This window comes from Amblyomma americanum, chromosome 7, assembly GCF_052857255.1.
Source record: "Amblyomma americanum isolate KBUSLIRL-KWMA chromosome 7, ASM5285725v1, whole genome shotgun sequence".
Classification (NCBI taxonomy): Eukaryota; Metazoa; Arthropoda; class Arachnida; order Ixodida; family Ixodidae; genus Amblyomma; species Amblyomma americanum.
The window spans coordinates 76,999,356-77,021,332 of record NC_135503.1 but is presented as its reverse complement, the minus strand read 5'-3'; the positions used below and the strand labels follow the sequence as shown (position 1 = coordinate 77,021,332).

The 21,977-nt window shown below is 47.5% G+C and overlaps 1 protein-coding gene across 1 annotated transcript in view; it reads left to right on the top strand.

Moving 5' to 3' along the window:
* Positions 1 to 17,171, top strand: part of LOC144097824 (uncharacterized) — a 47,615-nt gene extending 30,444 nt beyond the window's left edge. Inside the window, exons 7-8 of the mRNA XM_077630449.1 lie at positions 6,489 to 6,820; positions 17,001 to 17,171. Of these exons, the coding sequence (XP_077486575.1) occupies positions 6,489 to 6,812 (324 nt within the window). The 3' untranslated portion in view covers positions 6,813 to 6,820; positions 17,001 to 17,171. The remainder of the gene's footprint in view (positions 1 to 6,488; positions 6,821 to 17,000) is intronic.
* Positions 17,172 to 21,977: the final 4,806 nt, after the last annotated feature.

Sequence of the window (21,977 nt, the reverse complement as noted above, 5' to 3'; positions counted from 1 at the left end):
ATGAGCGTCGACCAAACTGCTTGTCGGCGCCTTATCACGGCACAGAGCTGCAAAGCCAGCGAGAATAGCCACATGCGCACAACTTTGCCGACACAATGATTGTCGTCTATGGGCAAACTTGTGCGCACGCGGTTATTCTCGCTGGCTTCGCCGCTCCGCGCCGTGATAAGGCGCTGACAAGCAGTTTGAAACTTGCCGTATAGTTGTGATATCCCATCGTAAGACACGACCGAACAACCAAACACAAGCCGTCAGAGCCACCAAGAAAAGCGCAGCCGGCAGTCGAGTCACATGCATCAGCCAAACAGCGATGTTGGCTCTTCTACCAGCTGCTTATCCTCCCCAGAAACGCTGCTGGCCGTTCCGAGTGGCGATGCCGCTGGTGCCGCCGCGATTGTAACAGCGGCCTCTGACACCACCATGAACGCCCAGTGCACAAAAGATTAAAAAAGCCTTCCGAACAACACACGCGGAATAGCCGAATGCTACTGGGTAGAGCCATAGGGTTGAGCCCGCGTGCATGATGGTGGTCTAGCGCAGCGCGGTGCATAAAATATGCGAGTGAAAAATGTTTTTCGTAAACCCGGGTGATAAGTTAAGGGTGCTCAAATTATGCGATGGTGCAAATTATGTGATGGTGCAAATTATGCTCGTAAATACGGTATCATGTGTGGTTATACTGATCTGACCCACTCTTCCACCTTGGTCCATCCAGTAATCCCCAACTAATCCACTTTAATCCACGCATTAATCCCTAACAATCCATATGAATTCATTTCAATAACCCCCACAAACATGCATTAATTATTCCACCACTAATTCCTACTAATGCACATCAATCCACCCACTAATCCATGCCAATTCATTTTCTGGGGTGGGCCTACTTCGAAGATTTAGGAGGATGTTTGGAACATTTGGCAGTGGACAAACTTCCAAATGCTATCTCATTCTCTTCTTTAAGAGAGGCTAAAGGCACCAAGTTTTTGATCTCTCGTTTTTCCGAGAAGGAACATTAAAGTCTGGGAGTATTTTTACGTCATTGAGAGTCTAAAAAGTTACAATTTGGAGCACTTGTCTGATTTGAATGACATTTTCAATATTGATTTATTAATATATTATAATACTATAGAGTGCACTTGCGCAAACTTTTGTAATTTTCATACAGTTAGAAAAGGAGTTATAACTTTCGGAAGTGAACTCTCCTAACGAAGAAAAGCATAAAATACCAGATTTTTCTTATTATTTTCTAATACATGCCTAGAAAACATTCTTTTAGTATTATACTGCGAAATACACCACTTTGCAGCACGTAAATACAAAATTTATCCTCATGAAGGGCGTACTTTGGTCTTGTGTGATGGATGACATTTTTCAAAAGAAAGTAGCCCGAAGGGGCATAAAAAAAAACCCATAGTTGAATTACTCAGTTTGGCGCAGAACATGCACTAAAATAATGCGTTCGTTATCCACTATCAGAACAGTACTAGTTTCCCCAAATGGGTGGTTTAATGCTAAAATGCAAAATGTGAAAACCGAATGTTTATGGAGGCTTCAATTTTGTGTATATACATACATCTACACATTTCAAAAGTGAGCTGCCGTGGTGGCTGAGTGGTTATGGCGCTCGGCCGCTGGCCCGAAAGACGCGTGTTTGATCCCGGCCGTGGCGGTCGAATTTCGATGGAGGCGAAATTCTGGAAGCCCGTGTACTGTGCGACTTCAGTGCGCTTGAAAGAACCCCAGGTGGTCGAAATTTCCGGAGACCTTCACTACGGCATCTCTCATTGCCCGAGTTGCTTTTGGACGGTAAACCCCTATCAACCGAGCCAACCAACATTCCAAAATTGCTTCAAAAGCAGTTCAGTGATAAGGAAGTGGTAAAGAGGGATTAAGAGTCTTCTCTTCTCGGCGCCTCTTCGTGTGGCAACACTCCTGTTGTGCTACCGTGTTGTAGTTGTCTCAGCACCATTGTCCAGGATCTGTTTGGGCGTTTATAAGTGTTAAAGGATGTGCACTGTTTCACATGGTGGTGGCGGCCATTTCTGAGTGCGGGGTGCGTGTGGACCCAGAGGTACCCTGCTAAGTTGTTGCTGATGAAGAGGGTCGAGGCTTTTGCTAGTGTTTCTTCACCGAAAGTGCTAGGGCTGTTTTAAGACTGATTTTCACTTTTCCATTTCTTCTTGCGTTATTCCTTTCCCTTTGAAGCCTAGCTATGGCGTTCACATACCGTAAAAACCGGAATATAGGTCGAACTGTTTTTCAAAAAACCATGGTGAAAAGTCGAGCCCCGTCTTATATACCGGTCATTGGCGGAAAAAATACGGAAGTCTTGCAACAATGGGTGGCTGAAGTCAACAGCCTCCATCGCCATCAGCAGCAGTGGTGCCATTTTGCGTTTTAGTAGATGCAAAGCGGAAGCTAACGGCAATTTACCGTCGCCTTCAAGAAAAACACGATTGAGTACGAGGAAGCTCACGGGAACCTGTCGGTACAGCGCGAATTTGGAGTATCCGAAAAGAGCATTCAGTACTGGCGGAGGCAGAAGCAGCGTTTTACAACTTGCAGCAACCAGAAGAAAACATTTCGTGGGCAGACCGTAGTGTATCGAGAATAGGAAGGAAACGTTGCGCTGCGAGCAAGATCGCTGCCTGTGACTGCCGAATGCATCCGCGTGAAAGCGGCAGAAATCGCGCGTGCCTCTAGACTCACGAGGGCGCAATTCAAAGGCTCGCCATCCTGGTTGCGGCGATTCATGAAGAGGAGGGCTTTGCTCTACGGCGCCGTACTTGCCTGTGCCAGAAACACACGCGGGCCGATTGGTGCGCGATATTGTTAAAAAATTTGCCGGGTGTATATACAAGCAGCATTTAAATGAAATTAAATACTGTCACCATTGTCCAACATCTCGAGTCGCATTTGTTTCAAAGTAAGGATGTCTTTCGGTACTTTTCCCATTGAAAAAAGATCTTTTTCATTTTTAGAATTGGTTAGTTAGGGGGTCGACCTATATTCCGGTCCGACCTATAGTCCGGTTTTTACGGTACCTTCCAAGCCTTTGGAGCCTCAGTCTTTCAGGTTTCACCGTGGACACTTTCTGACCACGAAAACTGTGACGCCTTTCCAGAGAACCTGTGCACTGAGTGCTAGCTTTCTAAAACGGCAAACACTGCTGCAGTTGCCGCGGACTGCGTTTGTTGCAACAAAGCTCCCACCGCCGTTAAATCAAGCCCAAACACTTGTTTCTGCTTTGGAACAGTTACGAATCGGCATTTAAAGTCAAGTTTTCGAATATTTCTTTTTCCACTGCAGTTACATTTGCAATGGTTAGTATGCAGTTTCATTAGAGGTAATGAAACAAAAAGGGCAGGTTAGCTGCTGTCATGCAGCTAGTGCCTCTGCATTTGGGTTCCTAACCAATTGGCACAGACTGAATTTTTAAGTGGCTGTCAAACATTCAACGATGGTGATGCAGTTAGTTAGCTGTAGAGTGTCCCATGTACAGTGACAGATATAAAAAAAGAGTTACTCCACCAACACTGCCTCAGTATTCGATATAAGATCAGTAGCTACGGGAGCTTCAAGTGTTTGCATCGGTGTGCTCAGCAAATGTGAAAAAGACCAAATCCAAACATCCGTGGATGTTTCTTTTCCGGAAACATCCCTTCTAAGACGCAAGCAGCGCCACTTACCTCTTGGATTTTGCACTACTATTGCGATTTACAGCCATCTTCGCTATTGCCGGTATATTTCCTCGTTGTATTGGTTAATTTTACATACGTGTGCATCACGACACAAATCGTTTGACGCCATCTGGGACACCCTGCGACAAATGGTTCGGTCGTAATGGCCGTCTGAAGGTCCTCGGAATGCACATTTGAGGGCGGAAAGGTTTCAGTTGTGAATCTCGCACGTATTATGGGTTTCATCTCAATTAGTAATTTTATCCTCGGGAACATGCCAAGCCATTTGACACCACTTCAAACAGGTGTCCCCCAAGTTTTATGCAAATGGCGTTCCCGTTGGGGGAGGGGTTGTTCCCAATTCAAAGGCCGCTATACTGGCACGTATATAACTGATCAAAAGTATAGGTAATAGTTGAGGCGCTATGTGCGCAGTGTTATGTGATGTAGTGTGGTCATGTGGAGACTGTTAATTGGACCTTCATTGCAGACAGATGTGTTGTTGACAAACGTAAGTAGCAAGAGGTAACGCTCTTCAGAAAAAAAATTGTTGTCTTCTTACGCACATTCGTGAAGAAAATGCCATATGGCCCAGCAAATTCTGGAAGTAGGCCCACCCCAGAAAACGGATTAAGGTGGATTAGTGGGTGTGTTAAAGTAGGTTAGTGGATGGATTAAGGTTAACATTGGGTTTGATTTGTAAAATCTTATATGATAAATCCAATGGAAGGTACTAGTAAAAGCTCGTTAATCGAACTTCACGGGACCGGGAAAAAAGTTCGAATTATCCGATGTTCGAATTATCGAATGGCCTCGAAAAAACTGATAAGAACCATTTGCATTACGGCATATGTACCGTATTTACTCGGTAACGAACCCAGTCGCATAAGGAACCCAGCCACACCCGATTTTTGCCTAAAAATGTGAACGAAAAAAAAGTGTCAGTCGTTAATGCCTCTCTTCGTTTCCCACCCTCACGGTCCACAACGCGTTTCTTGGCAGTGCGCCAAAAAGCTGTGCAGCGTCCTTTTGACGTTAGCTCTATCATAGGGGGGGGAGCGAACTTGGCAGAGTGCCAGCGCTTGTCCGGTTAGGCAAGCCTCGTTTTCGCCATGTTCGCCTTATCGTGCCATGGGCGATTGGGGCGGACGCCGTCTGCTGCCACTCAATCATTGGAACGCGCAATAGCAGCAAGCGCCTTTTGCGGCGAACGATGCCAAAAGCCGGCATCGTGATCGCGGCTGACCGCGTGGTTCCGCTGGCGACTGATGGGTGGAAGGATGGACGACACTCGCAAAGGAAAAAAAAGTTTTTCGCACGTAATTTGTAGCGCCCGTCTGAAGTCGTAGCCTTTCATGGGCATTGGCTGGCGCCGCGCCAACAGTACTTATCCGTATTTCCGAATTTACAGGGCTCGAATTAACGAGTAATTACCGTATTTACTCGCGTAATGGATCCACTTTTTTCCCAGAAAAGTTGACATCAGTTTGCGGGGTGGGTTCATTACACGGGAAAAAAAGTTTACAACAGATTTTTTTTGAAGGGTAGAGATTTCATATATCTCCATCCATCCTTCCGTCATCAACAAACGCATGCGGTCAGACGTGTTCGTGCCGCTAGTGTTTAGCATCGTTCAGTTTGACAAGATCCGGCAAATTTGTGCTAGCCGGCGGCGAGATAACGCTAACGTGCTGAACACCGGCCCTGAAGGTGAGGCGCGCGTTTCTTACTGCGAGGTTAAAAACAGGACAGTGACGAGTGTGTAATGCGAATATTTAAGCTTTATCTTAGAGTGCACAACGTCTTGGCGCTCTGCCAAGTCCACCGACCGCGTCGCGCCCCCCACCCCTCTGCAAGAGCTCTCCTCAAATTATAGAAAAAAACAAATGATGTTATCGGCGGCGGCACAGCTTTGCGCGCTGGCAAGATGCGCGCTCGGTTCATTAAGCGAGTAAATACGATAGTTTCGAGTTTTGGAGGCTGCATGGAAAGAGGGTAGGCAGCTGCCACCGCGTTCGCCAACCCGTGCCCCCTCCCACACCACCGTCCGCCGCGCAGGTGACGCCGCCATTTAGGCTTTACCCACTCTTCCACCGTTTTACCTGGTTCCATCTTCTGTCCTTGTTTAGCACGTGCGCAGCCTCTAAGTACGCGCAGGCAATTTTTTTTTTTTGGCAGGTGACGCCGCCATTTAGGCTTTACCCACTCTTCCACCGTTTTACCTGGTTCCATCTTCTGTCCTTGTTTAGCACGTGCGCAGCCTCTAAGTACGCGCAGGCAATTTTTTTTTTCGGCCACGTGCTGTGTGCCAAGCCGCCGAGACGGGGCGGCGCATAGTTCGAATTATCCGAATTATCCGTAGCGGAACCGACTCGCTTTTGAATTAACGGGCTTTTTTATACACAGATCTGTACGGAGCTTGGCCGGACCAAGTAGAGTAGTTCGAATTGTCCGAAAATTCGAATTATTTAGGTTCGAAACAACGAGCTTTCACTGCATTCTGCTCCTCAGATTTTCAAATCTGGCAGTGTTGATGATGTAGAGACCCTTTCGACCAAACGGACAATTTTGTTAGGGAGGAACCAGGGGTTTCTTGTAAGAAGACAGCCTAAATGCTATTGCATTAATTATGGGCACTGTACTCATCCTCAGTGGAGAAGCTCAGCTCTCCAGTGGGGCTGTACTTTGCTGACATGTGATATTAAGCTTTTGGAGAACAGGAAGAAGCCACATGCAACAGTGTGTTGAAAAGGAACAAACTTGACAAATATCCCCTCCCCCATTCCCCTTTCTCTCTTGGTGATTCAGGCGCAGCCTCTGATGACCACTGTTATGACCACCGCAAAGGATACGGAGACACCCACATTAGAGACCGGAGAAAAGACTACGATGAATTTTCCCTCCATGAGCGTGCGTAAGGAAAACTTGAAAAACTCGTGGAACCCGCTGCGGCTGCCAGCTGAAATTATTCAAAAGCCGTGGCCCATCATCAATGAACTTATGTCGAGGAACGTGTTCAGATCTGAGCGCGCCACAGGCCAGGGAGAGTCGGCACCACTGACCCCTGCACGGGCGGGCGGATCTCGCCGGGAGCCCCAGCCACTGGAAACATTCAATGCATGGAAGCACTGAGCCCTAAGGTGAGGGCATTTTGAAGGAATATTTCTCTGGTGTAAAAAACTCGGAGATGAGCTATTTTGTGAAACTTTGATTGCTTTTCAACAGCTTGTGTCTCAGCTGTGCCCCAGGTCATTCGGGTTCATTATCATACAGCATGCATCTGGCATAGTCTAGTCATCTACTGTTTCCATGGGTTGCACTGCAAATCATGTGATGAATGTCATAACCTGCTTCATGTAATCTGTACTTCTAGCACACCATTGTCTTATTGTGCATGTTCTGTTTTGTTGTTTGAACTTGAAATCACGCATAGACCACTAGGGATAAATTAGTTTGACATCTTCATGAACTCTAAGAATTTCATAACTGACTTCAGCTGCATATTGATCGTGCTGTGTTGTGTCTAGCAATGCTACCGTCGCAGTCATCAGCCGAAGGACCTCATCAAGTGATCAATTGTCCCACATGAGCTCTGGTCACCAGATAGCAGCTTCTTCAAAATATAATGATCTGTGATACTGTGTTATATATGTTATCTGTTCCACATATTGTGGAGAAATCGGTGCTAAGAATGTCCTGTGCACTGAACAAAATGTGCTATACACATCAGTGTCATTCTTGCACATAATGGTTTCATGCTTCGGGGCAGTGCCACGCAGAAGTATTTCTACAGGACATGGTACACTGCTCAAGTTGTTATTGCAAGGCAGCCTATCTTTCAAAGTCTTGATAGTGCAGTGCTTGCCTCTTATTTTTTTTTTATTGGAATGGGTCAGGAATGGCTGTCCAAAAACAGTGCTATTGGGTATAGCCTATGTTCACTAGTACCCAACAGGAAGCGTGCTGCAAAAAAAATGTGAAGGCCATTTCATTATGATTTAACATGCCCTTGTAGTTCGGGAATAAAAACTCTTTCACTCTAATTGCCTCCTGTCATTTCCAGTACTGTTACTGATTTGGATGAAAGAATCAAATGTAGTAGGACAACTTCATTAATTCGGAAGTCCGGATAATTCTGACTACCGGGGTTGTCGCGGTCAACACCCGTGTAAATAGTATATGGCTTTTGACGCTCCTTAATTAGGGACATTGGTTAGGTCGTGCGGGTTGAGTATGTTTTTGGTGCGGCCAGCGCCCATGCAAGTATATGGCTTTTAGCTGATGCTCATTAATTGGGGGCAGCGGTGAGGTAGCACTGGTTAATTTGGCTGGGCTCCCTGCAGGGACGTTAATGGGGGCAGCCGGACAGCAAGGGAACAGCGGCGCCTGGGTCTGGTGGCTCAGGCTATCGACGGCGGTTTGTGCAGATCTGGCAGCCCGGACGTCTGCGGCTGAGGCCCAAGCCTGTTAACTCGGGGAGCCAGCAGACATGTTGTTGTTACCATCACACAATGGCACACGGCCACTTAGGGGAATTGGCCAAGAATTCAGCAGATATAGTACATGTCCGTCGCTGACCGCGTTCTTCCTGTTGTTGTTGTTGCCTCCTATCATGACATGGCACGTACCCACGAAGGTGGATTGGCCAGGATTCAGTTGGGAGACCCCATAGAACGGTAAACTGGCGCCAAGCTAATGATTGTGCCTTAGGTGAAATTTTAGTAATTAAAAGGAAAAAACAAAATATCGGGAGAGAATATCTGAGGATTAACTATATGAAAATACCCAACCGCTCTTTTAAATGCGGAAATTTTGTAAACAACGAGAGGCGTTTCGCAGTCAGCAATGAAATAAACGCAACTCAATTATAGTCTAATTTCCTCAGTCATTCTATATACAACAATACAACATTTTTCGTGGTGCGTCCCGTGCATCAAACGCTGCCCTGCACATGTCCGCTTTTACTGCTTTTGTGGTTTTGCTGTAAGCATTGTTTTGATCGGCCATCTTGGGAGCCACGTGCGGCGACTTCCCAGGTGTTGGTTCAGAGAGAGAAAAGTCGCATTCCGCAGCTTGCCAAATCGCTGCAACCGGTCAAGGAGACGGGTCGTTTTCTCCTTTCCGCCAAAACCGATTAATCCCAGGGGGTGATTCAGCTGCACCTGCCTTCTAGAAAACACACATGCATCCAGATGTGACCTTCAAAGAACGTGGCGACAAAGGTCTTCCCGGAAGCTGATAGCGGTGGACAGTTACCGCCATTGGTTTTTCTCCATCGTCAAACAGCGCACAAAGAAAAAAAAACAGGACACTTGGAAGGAAAGACAGGGACAAGAGCGCTCCGTGTCGTTCCAAGTGTCCTGGTTATTTTGTGCGCTGTTTGACGCAGGAAAAATGAAGTACCTACGGCCTAACGTTCTAACTTGCTGAACTGCCACTGGTCCTTGTTTGGCGATAAGCGTAGCAGGGGGCGGCAGAAGGTCAGGTGGGCGGAAGAGATTAGAAAGTTTGCGAGGATAGGGTGGCCGCAAGAAAGCGGCGATGGCAAATGCCGCTCACATGAGGCCCTCCAGTCAATGGCGTCAACCGTCTGCCGTAATGCTGCTGTTGACCCCCTAGCGCGACATCGCAGGTAGCTGCCAGAGTCCTCCGTGAAATCTCGTCACCAGAGTGCCCTGACAATCGGTCGACGTCATTGACCATAGTGCGCACTTTGAGGGGATTTGCAGCCTCTATAGGCGAGACTCTGCACATGCACTTTCTCTCGTTTATATGAGTCCCATTTTTTCTACACTCCATTTTGAGAAATCTGCGCCTTCTTGGCACCTCTGTGCTGTCTCTCGAAACCATCTTTCAATGATCGATGGCCTCATTAATTTCTTGAGCGTGACTTCATGTTTACTTCCTTGCGGTTTTCCGCTTTCACTTGTTCTAGCTGCGTTGGAATAAGCCATTCGTAATCATTATAATACCACATTTCTATAGTGCGCTTCTGCACTCCTCCCGGATGCCTGCTGCTATTTGCGTTATTTGTTCTTGGCCTAAATTTCTAATCCTCTTTTATACTGCCATCATTTCTCTTTCTGCAGACTAATACTCTTATGATATCCTCCCTAGTTTCCCTCTCATTCTTCGTCTCATGTCCAACATTCTAGGACAAAAATAAAAAAATGGGAAAATTGTAAGATAATAATACGGAAATATTGAAGATAATGGTTTATTCCTGTCATATGTAGCAAAATCTTTCTTTTAAAGCGTTTCCATCGATCGCATCAAACACTTAAGACAGCCATAGAAAACTAGTGGGGAACGCTTTTGAAGATAGCAAAAACGTTAACAGAAAAAAATGCAAGACTGCTGTCGGATGATCTGCAGATGTTTTGATTGTTGCAGCAGTATCTTACATTATATAAAAAAAATTGCGTTCATATAAAAAAAGTTTCCCGCTAAACAAACGCTTTTGCCCAGAATTGTTGGGTAACATTTCCACTTTTGCGAGCTTGCTACAGATTGTCTGCGACTTTAGACAGTAATCAAAGGTCGATTGCCTATGTTGGAAGTCCCACGTGATTTCAACTTCACATTTTGGCTTTCTATTTATCCAGACTAGCCTGTGCTGCTCAAAGTAATTAAGCATTAACTTCCCTTTCTGTCCCCGTATCCGTCCAAGTCTTCGATGTGGAGGTTCCGGGAAAAGCGTCGCCAGAAAATACGGACCTGGAATAAACGTCCTCATCTGCGAAGGAAAAAATATCTACAAATTGATGCCACCAATGTCTCGTAACTTACAGTGATTCTCGCATCCACCTCGAGTGCGGGAGAGGCCACGAGTGGCCTTTTACCTCAGGAGGCGAATGTTTCGAGGTGGAACGCATCAACGACCCATAAAAGCGACTATATGGTCAACGCAACGCAAGTGTGGCAGGGGTTTATCGCACAAGGCTCGGAAGATTTGCAACAGAACACTAGATGAGAAGGAGATCTTCATATACAGGCTAGGAACAAGCTAAATACATTTAATAACGCGAAAACTTTACTAGGCTATGTAGGCGGGATTCTTGTCCGCAAAATGTGTCGGCAGCAGTTGTGGACAACTCGAAAGCGGTAGCGTCAAACGAGTGGTCGTAATCGAAAGAAAACGATGCGGGGAGGCTTCCTGAAAAATTGTTTTCGAAATGGAATGAATAGTTAATTATTGCCAAAAATGTGCAAAGAGAAGGCGGGGCCAGAACAAAAGTGCACGAAATTTGAAAACACCGGAAGTAGGCGGAGCGATAGCGTAGCGCCAAATTTGAAAAACCCGAAGTGTGGACGAAGCCAAAGCGTGGGGCCAAGTTTGAAAACTCGAAATGGCCAATCACATGTTAGATGGAGTATTCGCGTGCAATGTGTGCCCTGTCACTGCGGCAACGCGCAAGGCGACGAGCTCGCCACCGCGGAACGTCAGCTTCCACCCAGCGACGAACCACTCGCCCTGGAAGACGTGCGTGCGGTGATCTACGACCACCTCCGTCAGCAACACCCTCGCACAGCGCCTTTAAGTCGTCTGCGCGCGCTCATTGTCGCGCCTCCAGCGCGCGATGATCATCCGAGTGTGCGTCGGCTGCGTGTGGCCAGGGGAAAGACGGGTGCGCCACGGACTTTCGTCGAGCGACGCGTGCGGTGACTGCGGTGCAGTGGAGGCATTAGGGCGGATGCTGCTTCGCCGCACCGCTTCCACAGTGCCGCGTCGCGAGATGTTAGCGGCCTACAGGGCGCTGGGAATCATCCCGGACAGTTTCGAGGCGCTCCTGTGGCCACAGGGCAGTGCGCGCACCCGTGACAGAACAATGGTGAGCCTCTGTGCGTTCATCGAGCAGGCGGGCTTGACTTCCCGCTTGCTTTTCGCCAGGTAGTGCACGCGTGACATGAACGCTCCGTGGGTGCTACCTCGGAGGGTACGCGGCCGGGCGCCCCACCCCGGCTGCTCGTGCAATGTGCAGGCCGCGCGCGCGATTAGTTCGAGGCAGGACGCTACGTGCGCATGGCTATGTATGTACAGTTTATTTTTTCCGGTAGAAATTGCACGCAGTGGCCGCACGCGTGCACTTATTTTGGAGCAGGGCCTGAACATTAGCGCACGAGCGGCGCGAACTTGATTGCCTTATGTATTTTAGTGAATAGTGTACAAAGCTCTCCCGTGACCTTTCTTTCTATCGCTCAGCTTTATACTTCTCCTCGCTATCCCTACTCTTTCCCTTTCACCTCCGCCGGCTGCGGCTCGGGTGCTTAAGATATTAGTTGAGTATTGCTGCGGCCGGCAACATTCTTTTCCTTCTGTTCTCATTTACTTTTAATTAAGCCACCACTACTACTACTGGTATTAATCACATGACCAATGATAAGTGATCGATAAGTAACCAGAGAGAGATAAAAGGAATGATAAATTAGAGGAAATTAGGTAATTAATGAGAAGCAAAAGGTAATGGACGGGTAAATAGCCTGGATGGTCATATAGTCAGTGGACGGGATCGAAGTGCGGCGGAAAATTTGAAAACTCGAAATGGTTGCCGGGATGAAATGAGGGTATAATCAGAGTTAATCGATAACAAACAATCAACTGACCGAGAAAACAACCGTGGCGCCAAATTTGAAAGTCGACCAGTGTCGAGGAGGCGTCAACGCTTTCGCATGCTTCCAATGTGGGTAGCCGCAGTGATCTTTAATTTTTGTTGGGCATCTTATTTAGCTAGAGATTAATGATAGCGTGGCACAAGCAGTGCGCATGTCGCGTACATATAATATAACGATCACATGAGCCCGATGCACAATTTAGAGGATGTTAGTTCAGCGCGTAAGCTTTGCACATAAAGAAATGAGTTTTCAAATTTCGTAACGGCAAGGATCTCGTTTCGCAGAAAGTCTGGCGTCGCCGTCGTTGACCGTAAGCGAAAAATCCTCGAAAACTCCCGTGAGAAGCAACAAGATTGGCAGGTGGGCCTCCTAAGTCACGTGACCTTGTGGCGTCATCACAACGTGCCCGCCGAGTTGTGAACGAAATACGCACCGTGGCAGTTAATTTAATGAGTAATCTCCATAAGTTGTCCGGGAAGAGCAACTCCGATTGCACAGGCCTCACTGGTGGCAGCAGCTGCCATCCCAGTGCTGTGGCGCATCACTTAACTGCAGCACCAGCAGTGAAGACTCCCAAAGATTTATGAATGTTAATTAAAAATGATCAATTTTGCATCTATGGGCAATAACTCATTAGGCTGTCGCGTCCTAAACTTGAGGCGGAGCTTAAGTGCCCCCAACAGTTCTCTTGAAATAATTTTTCTAGTCACTCAACTACTCCTGTTCTGTGACCGCTTAGAAAATCATGCAACCCTCACGCTACCATTTCAAGGCTACGTCCTGAGGCACGGCCATTTCTACATGGAGCACTTCGCTTACATTCCTGTCCCTGAAAGTCGCCACTGCTTTTCTCTTGCTTTCTTTTGCTTTTTCTATTGTAGCTAATACTGCACATTCCTATACTCCAGTCACCGGAGAAAGCACCACTGTACTCTCTCTCACCTTCCTCGACATGCTTGCTGTTAGCACTATAACTCTGGTCCTTTTGTCCTTGACCCTGCTAGCTGCGATTGTAGCTTCCTTCCTTGACTTCGCCCTCTTTCTTTCCGCGCTATCGCTTCCTGTCTTCTTAGTCACTGCTTCTGCACAGCTGTTTTGTTCCTATACTTTCTCTCCTCTGGCTACGCCAGTGCAGGTTGCAGGCACGTCTCCTGGATTGGCATGTCCGCTGCTGTCGTTTTCAATGCCACTGACAGCCGTCTTTTTCAATTGTTGCCAACTTTTCTCTCACAACTTCCGTTCTAGAGCGACGTTCGCCTGGCGTCTTGTCCGTCTACCCAGTGCGGTAGCGTTCGCACTACGCAAAACCTAATCATGAAGTTCGCGCTTTCCGCCTCATCGACCGAATTAAACCTAATTTATGTTTAGGGACACTTCAAACTCTACATCTAACTTGAATGTTTTCTTAGCACCATTTATTTATTCCTGGAGGAAAACTCCCGCAGGAGCCGTGTCGCGGTACGGACTAGTAAGGGTACGTGTGACCAGGGTTTCGTAAAAAATGACCGCGGTAAACATGCCACTGGTAAAAAACAGCCCCGTTTTCGAAGTGCGAAAAATCTCCCCATATGAGAGACATCAAACGTTCCGTAACTCCCTCGAACTTGAGCATACGCCTCACATGTGAGAGTGGGGGGGGGGGGGGGGGGGGGGGGGGCTCGATCACCAGTGCCGCCCGGGTACCCACCGGTTTCGCCTAGCCCTGGTGCTCAGCGTATATTACGTCACGTTATGTACCGGCATGCAGTGCGCTCTAAACAGGATACTTGTCGCCGCTGGTGCTGTTCTAAACGTTATGGTAACAGAGGTGCTTTAATTCTGACCGTTCCCCATGCGACTAACGCCAGAAAATGCCCGAGAAATGCCGACTGCTTTGATAGATATTTTTCCGCTACCTACGAGTATGGGCTGGTAAACAGAGCTAAACATGGTAACTTTCTGGCGAACGCTTTGCACTTATCCCCCTATGACGGGGAGGGTCCGCTCGGCTACCCTTGATAGAGGACAAAGGACCACATTTATTCCACCCATGGGCATGGAAGTAGCTAAACAACGAACAGATTCCGGGTGTTCATCCTCCTGATGGCGCTGTGCCTAGTGTAATGGCTGTCATCGTGTACTTTTGGGGCTACGGAATTGAGCGGGAATCTGTGCCGCAATCACTCTTGAAGTTTTTAGAGGACACTGGCCTCATAGATCAGTGGTAGAGCCACAATCATTTAAATCTGGGACTAGGCGAAACAATAGCCGAGAGGCAACTGTATGTCTAAACCCACTTGAACATTCACACCACCACCACCAAAACACCGCGGGCCGTCCTTTAAAAATTTACCCGTGTGCCCAACACACCCTGGAGAGTCCAGGTGGTGTTGGTGTGATGCCGAAGCTTGAAGATGGGGCCGCCATGGGCGCCAGGCTTCGGTGATTGAAGCACCCGGGAGGCGGGTGCGGAAGGTGGTTTGAAAGCTCTGGCCGTGGCCGCGCCTTGCGTTTGTTTCGTGTTTTCGTTCAAGTTTCGCTGTGCACATGTACACCTGTTGAAAACAAATGCGTTCAGAATGTTTCTCACGCCGAAGTGCCGCAATCAACTTATTTTTCGCGAGCATTTATTTCGCGAAAAGAATGGGGCAGTCACCAAGTTTCCTAGTGCTGACAGGCCGATACGTGGCTCTTTATACATAGTGAAACAACCACGCTGAACCCATCTTAGCACGAACTCAAGAGTAAACAAACAGAAAGTGTAGTGACGGGTTGGTTGATGCCCCTTTAAAGACGACAATTATGAAATCTGCAGCCTCGTCGGAAATTAACGCACATTTTCTTGGTAAACTCTCCTTGCTCACATGGCCAGAGCAGAACATTGAACCCACAGAAGCTCAGAAGCCTCTACAGCTCATCGTTCTGTTGTAAATATTTCACGGAATTCACGCCACACTCACGCTCAACGCAATTTAGGACGAATTTAGCAATACACAAAAAGAAAACATACTGATGGTTGATGCTCTTTTTGAGGCAATTTGGAACCTGCAGCCTCTCCCGAACTCAGCTCACAATTTCTTGGTAAACTCCCCTTGCTTACATGGCCAGAACAGGACATTGTACCCACAAAAGAAGAAAAAGCTCAGAAGCTTTATCCGCTGATCCTTAGGCTCTAAATCTTTCACGGAATTTCGCGCCACACCCACAAGCCACGCCTTATCACGAACTCAGCAGTACATAAAAAGAAAACGTACAGACGGTTGGCGCCCTTTTTTAGAAAACTTTGGAATGGCCGTCTTCACCAGAACTGAAGCCACTGCCCCCACCATACTTATTGCCCCCCCCCCCCTCCAGCTTATATTGCCCCATCATAGCATTACAACCCTAAAAGCAGACAAAAGCTCATAATCCTATTCAGCTCGTCGTTCGGTTCTAAAAAAATCAATAAAAGGAAACGGAGACGAAATGAAGCCGCCCAGAAGAAAGAACAACCCACCCCTCCCTCACCTCCTTCCCCTCGGCCATGAATGGGCTTGCGCTACTCGTGACCACTAGTGTGGCTCCCCCTCGCGATTCTGAAGTCTGAGCACAGAAGGAGAAGGGGTGGGGAATGGGGAAGAGGGGAGATAAAAAGCGCTGCTTTGGACGGAAGTCTTCAGTCGTCTGCGACATGCGGGAGCGTCTACCTCGTGCGCATTTATCGAACGTCGACAATGGACTACGCTGCTTGCTAAGAGACCGGTGCTCTGCGCTTGGGTAAATATAATCGGTGGGCATGCCGGCATGAGGTAGCAGTGAAAGAATTTTCGAGGTGGATCCCTCAATGACGGTGAGCTTGAATTCTTGTTCCTTGATTCACAGGTGAGATCATGGGGGAACGAGAAGGCAGCCAGGAATGCATCCTGCAGTACCCCGGTCCATACAGCGAGTGGATGACAGGTATCGACGACCGGATACTTCAAGACCCACCTCGGGCGTCTACGCCGATACCGGAGAGCCGCCGTGATTCCCAGGGGCCGTCCGATTTATCCAGTTCGTGGGGGTCATCCGCTGTTCCTTCCACCTGCTCTTACGATGCCTCAGGGAGCAGCTCCGAGGAATCAGGGTCAAGCGCAAGTGCTGCGGAAGGTGCTCTTTTTGCTAACGATTTCGAGCAATCAAGCAGCGAGACGTCTTCTAGTTTTCCGGAGGACCTGGATGACGACTACGACCGGCGCTTCATTGTCAACGGCACTGCATGTGCGATTTGCCGTGAAAGGCAGCTCTTCCGTTTGCAGCGCCAACGGATAATACGAGCGCTGGAGCTCCCCGACACCTCGGCGGAGTTAAACCTAAGTTCTGGAGTCTCCGGAAGCAGCGACCAGAGCTCGGAATACTCGCAATGACCTGCCTTTCTCATGGTAAGTGCAATATAGTTGTGCAGCGTAGTTTGCGTCCACTTGTGCTCTGTCGATGACTTGGCTATGGACAATGCTGCTTTTAAATCATTTTGTTACGTAGGCATTATGCCAGACACTTGTAGCAAAGTGTGTTTTATCCTTAGCACGTGAGCTTTGTAATACTCCACGTGAAAGCATGTGTGGATTAATCTATTTCTGACCTGTGGTTGTTGTGCGGAGGAAAATGTAGGCTCACACTGGGGATTCTACTGTGAAATTGCATGTTCGGTTACCAGTTCTTCTGACTGAATTCCAATCCGCCTTTTTTATCTTTCTTTTTCGATTATAGCCGAAGCTTTGGGCTTCTTCCTGCGTGACTGGAGCGGGCGACTAACCCTGGGCTGAGATGGCTGCGGATGTTTCGTCGCTCGGTGTGCGGCCAAAGTCTTGGTGCAGAAGTCGGCTTGGATCTTTCTTAGTATATAACAATGTTAATAAATTCAATAATTTTGCTTTTTCACTTCGTATCTCTGTGTGTTCCCAGGCATGCTCTCTCTACGGCGCTTCCACCTCAGTCCGGCATAAGGTCTTGCCGACGGGGTTACTTTTGAGCGGATTTTTGGATGCTGATACGAAGGATTTGCGACTTGGAAATATCGGGTGATAATTTAGGACTCTATACCCAACATGGCGATAGGTGGTTGTTCGTAGGTATAAGGAGGGCCGTGAAGGCGAATTAACCATCGGGGCGCTTAAGTCAAAGCAACCTTTTTAACGTGGATGCTGCAAAGCATCTTGCGATTTTTTTTTCTGCTAGCGACAGCTAGGCGCGATTTGGCAAATAATGTCTATGTCCAGCGCTTTATGAGACAAGCAACGTTCATGTGCAGTATAGCGGAAGAAAAAATTATGGTCACGGAACGCTCTACGTGCAAGCGATGATGACGCTGTAGTGCAACATCGATAATATGCAAGAACGGGAATGGCAGCGGAGGCGAGCTCTCACAGTGGAAAGCCGACTTGGATTTTCAAACACAGAGACGAGTCTATCATTGACAAAGTGTTCCAAACTGATCTGCCTCCACCCCCCGTACCTGTTATCTGTCGTGCCCGCATGCCGATCTGGAGCGAGGATTCATTATACAGCAATGAATAAAGCTGTTTTGTATTTTACTTGGTTTATGTATGCTGTGTGTGAGTATTCAAACTATATTAGTTTTTTGGTTCGCCGGATTGCAAAATAATCTTTTGGGCATCAAAGTGGAACTCTATGTGATTAGATTTCATATTTCTCGACGCTTGATTTTGTTGCACCTGCTTTGTCTGTAAACCTCTTTTGGTATGCAATTGTCGATCCATCAGCGGCCATAACGGGACCGCAAGCTGCACTAGTGGGAATCTGCTATTCTGTTCCGGTTATAGAATTTGCATATAGAGCATTTTTTTCTAATTGGTCTAGGCTGCTGTCAAGAAACTAGGTCGCTCACAACCAGCTGTTGTGATGACGTAAGGAGGTCACGCGACCTCTCTCGACCAATCAGGGTTTTCCCACTAGGGCAGGGTGTGATTATGTAAAAAGATCACATGATCGGCGAATTTCGTCTCAGATATCGATAGTGTTTTCGTGCGACGTGTTAACAGCGAAGATCTGGGCAACAGCGCACGCAGCTTAGAAAGTGGCCTGGGTGGCCTATAGCTCGTTTCCTAATCCCGAAGAAGAGTTATCCAGCGCTATAGCGCGCCAGTTAATGAAAACACCACCAGCTGTTTTGTTGTAAGAGAAGCGGCTGATGGCGACGGCTCCTGAAGCTGCGCTAGCTGCCAGGGATGCCATGGGCGCTTCCCGCGTAGAAACTATGTGAACGGGCGAGAGAATGCGGACCATCCAGCAGCTGAAGTGTGTACAGCGAGGCGACGGTTACCCATGAGGCGTCCTGGAATGCGCTACGGCTTTCCTGCAATGCGCTTCATGTTTTCACCCCCCCTCCTCCCCGGGTCATTTCTAGCGATACACGTTCACTTGTTTTCTGCACATCTGGGCAGCCTTTGCACCGTTTGCCAGCTTAGCCCCCATTTCCCAATCATAGGCGCGTCTATTGAAACGTTTTGACATGCTCAGATCATGGATAACTTTAATTTAGTGGAAGCCTACTAGGTTAGGCGTGTACCGAATTTCCAATGTCTTCACATGGGCTCGCTCCTGCTGCTGAGTGCGCGCACTACGCAACGCGTAATTCGGTTTAGTTGGCTTGCAGTGACCTAAAAATAGCCGCCATCTTGCTGGACCATTATAAAAGCCTGCGTGCTTACCTAATCAGCTGATCACTGCCTGCTCGATATACACTGAGTAAACTTTACCTGATCCACTATAATGGCTCCTGTGATCTTATGTCGAAGCCACTTTATACATGGCTCGTACTTGTACCGATCCGCTTTGGTAATACTTCCGGCTATGTGGCGGTGGTTAGAGAGATATGTTGCGTGCGTTGGCGTGGGAAACGTTGTTGCAGGAACAAGGTGCAATAGAGCAATATGCGTTGGCGTTGACAACATTGCTGAAGAAACGCGGCACCGGAGCATTGGCCGCCGGCGTACATTGGGTGAATTATCATCGATGATGAGAAGTTGAAGACCCCCATAACTGGCTCCTTGGGTCAGTGGACACCTTATTCGCTCTTTCAGGTACGTTGCGGTGGTGAACACCTGAAAAAAAAACTTGCTTGTGCACAATATTTCGTGCTTAGCAATGGTAAACCGCCAAACCAATTTTTGTCGCCTATTTTGCAACTAGAACTCCCTGAGAAATTCCTAGAATTCTTCTAAATCTGTTCATGAAATGCTGTAAGTGCGTCCTAGAAGCTTGTTAGAAGAAATCCCTATGGAAATCTGCTTACGGTTAAAAAAATTATATGATCCGTGGAGAGCCTTGCCTGCTGTTTTTTTACCGGGAATTTCGTAAGCTGCTTTTCATCGCTTAATTTTGGCTGTCGGTATTGAAGACACTGCACTGCAATTGCAATGCTGCAATTCGGCACACAGGCATCTGTTTCTGGTAAAGCCGAACATGAATTCACCATATCGCAGCCTCCGCCCCACATCGGCCGCCAATGCCCCTGTTCATAGCCATGGGTGTCTGAGGTTAGAGCCGGCATTAAATACCCTGAGCTTTGAGGTGGCTGCGCCGCCTGTCGTGTGCGAGGCGAAGCGCGGTCGGGGTTTCCGACACCCTCTCTCCTTGCAGTCGAGCACGTGCGGTGATTCTTGTGAATTATCATCACTATAAATAAGCTTTTGCCTAAAGCAGTGTCTGAACCATCAGAAAAAAAATATATTGCTGTGCGGCGGGGTTGGTCAAACAGGTGCATAACCCCCCGGGAACGCATTTCAATGAATTTCCTGAACGCCCCCCCTCCCCCAAACGGGAGCAGTCTGATTGGGAGCCGCAGCCAGAACTGGCTCGTAAGCTGGGTTTAACGAAATATGTTGCACTGCTCGCCGAAGACAGCTGTACAGGAAGACTCCCTAATAAATACCAAGGCTCTTCCCCGAAGGCTTGCCCCAGATTCGTAGGCTACTCCTGCGAGAATATCTTTAAGGAAGTTTATTTTGTGTACAACAGGTGACGTCTGTATGCTGCTACCTCATTTTCCTGCCTTACAAGCGCACGATAATTACGAAAGGTTACCTCCGGCAGCTGCCAATATAAAAAAAATTATCAGCTGCATTTTCATTAAGCCTACCCATCAAAGCAAACGCATCTTTTGCGCAGTTTTAAAAAGCCTACTATAGCAACTCGATGGAATGAGGCGTTAATGCGTAATGCTAAGACCAAGCTTGACTTTACCACATGAAGTAGAAATTTTTCAAACATTTCTTTCTCATAGTAAAGAACAGGCATAGTGATTCTGCGGTGAAACTGAGATCGCTCAGTAAATACAGGCCGGTGGAAGGCTTAAATCCGCTGGTGACTTCGACAGCCTCCGAGGAGCTGTCAGGCTACTCAGCTTTAAAGCTCCCATCATTTTATCGCCTTCTCTAAACAAAAGGTTCTTTACCACACAAAATCATCATCATCATATCAGCCTGACTAAATCCCCTGCAAGGCAAAGGCCTTTCCCATGTCTCTCCAATTAGCCCTGTCCTTTGCCAGCTGCGCCCACCCTTATGCCTGCAAACTTCCTACTCTTATTCGCCTAACCTTCTGCCACCCCCTGCTACGCTTGCCTTCTCCTGGAATCCACTCCGTTAACGCTAAGGACCAGCGGTTATCTTTCCTTCGCATTACATGCCCTGCCCAAGCCCATTTAATCCTCTTGATTTCGACTTGGATGCCAATATCACGAGTTTGTTCCCTCACCCACTCTGCCCGCTTCCGGTTTCTTAAGGCTACGCCTATCATTATTCTTTCTATGGCTCGCTGCGTTGTCCTTAAGTTAAGCTGAACCCTTTTCGTTAGGATTTGAACGAAAACATCTTCGACGGAAGAGCATCTGGTTGGGTTCTTGAGATAGTTGTGAAAAAACTGACGCAAACCAATACCTTTAACTTTTACCCAAACGTTTCAGGACCAACTCGGTACATTCTTCAGGGGTGACTAAGGTGTAGCAGGCTGCTGCTGGCCCCACCCCGGCTGCTCGTGCAATGTGCAGGCTCGCGCGAAAAGTTCGACGCAGGACGCTACGTGCGTGTGGCTATGTATATACAGTTTATTTTTTCCCGGTAAAAATTGCACGCAGTGGCCGCACGCGTGCACTTATTTTGGAACAGGGCCTGAACATTAGCGCACGAGCGGCGCGAACTTTAATGCCTTATGTATTTTGTGAATAGTGTACAAAGCTCTCCCTTGTCCTTTCTTTCTATCGCTCCCCTTTATACTTCTCCTCGCTATCCTCGCTCTTTCCCTTTCACCTCCGCCGGCTGCAGCTCGGGAGCTTAAGATATTAGATAGCTATTGCTGCGGCCGGCAACATTCTTTTCTTCCGTTTTTATTTACTTTTAAATAAACCACCACTACTACTACTGCTACTAATCACATGACCAGTGATAAGTGATCGATAAGTAACCAGATATAGAAAAAAAGCAATGATAAATTAGAGGAAATTAGGTAATTAATGAGAAGCAGAAGGTAATGGACGGGTAAATAGCCTGGATGGTCATATAGTCAGTGGACGGGATCGAAGTTTTTATTTACTTTTAAATAAACCACCACTACTACTACTGCTACTAATCACATGACCAGTGATAAGTGATCGATAAGTAACCAGATATAGAAAAAAAGCAATGATAAATTAGAGGAAATTAGGTAATTAATGAGAAGCAGAAGGTA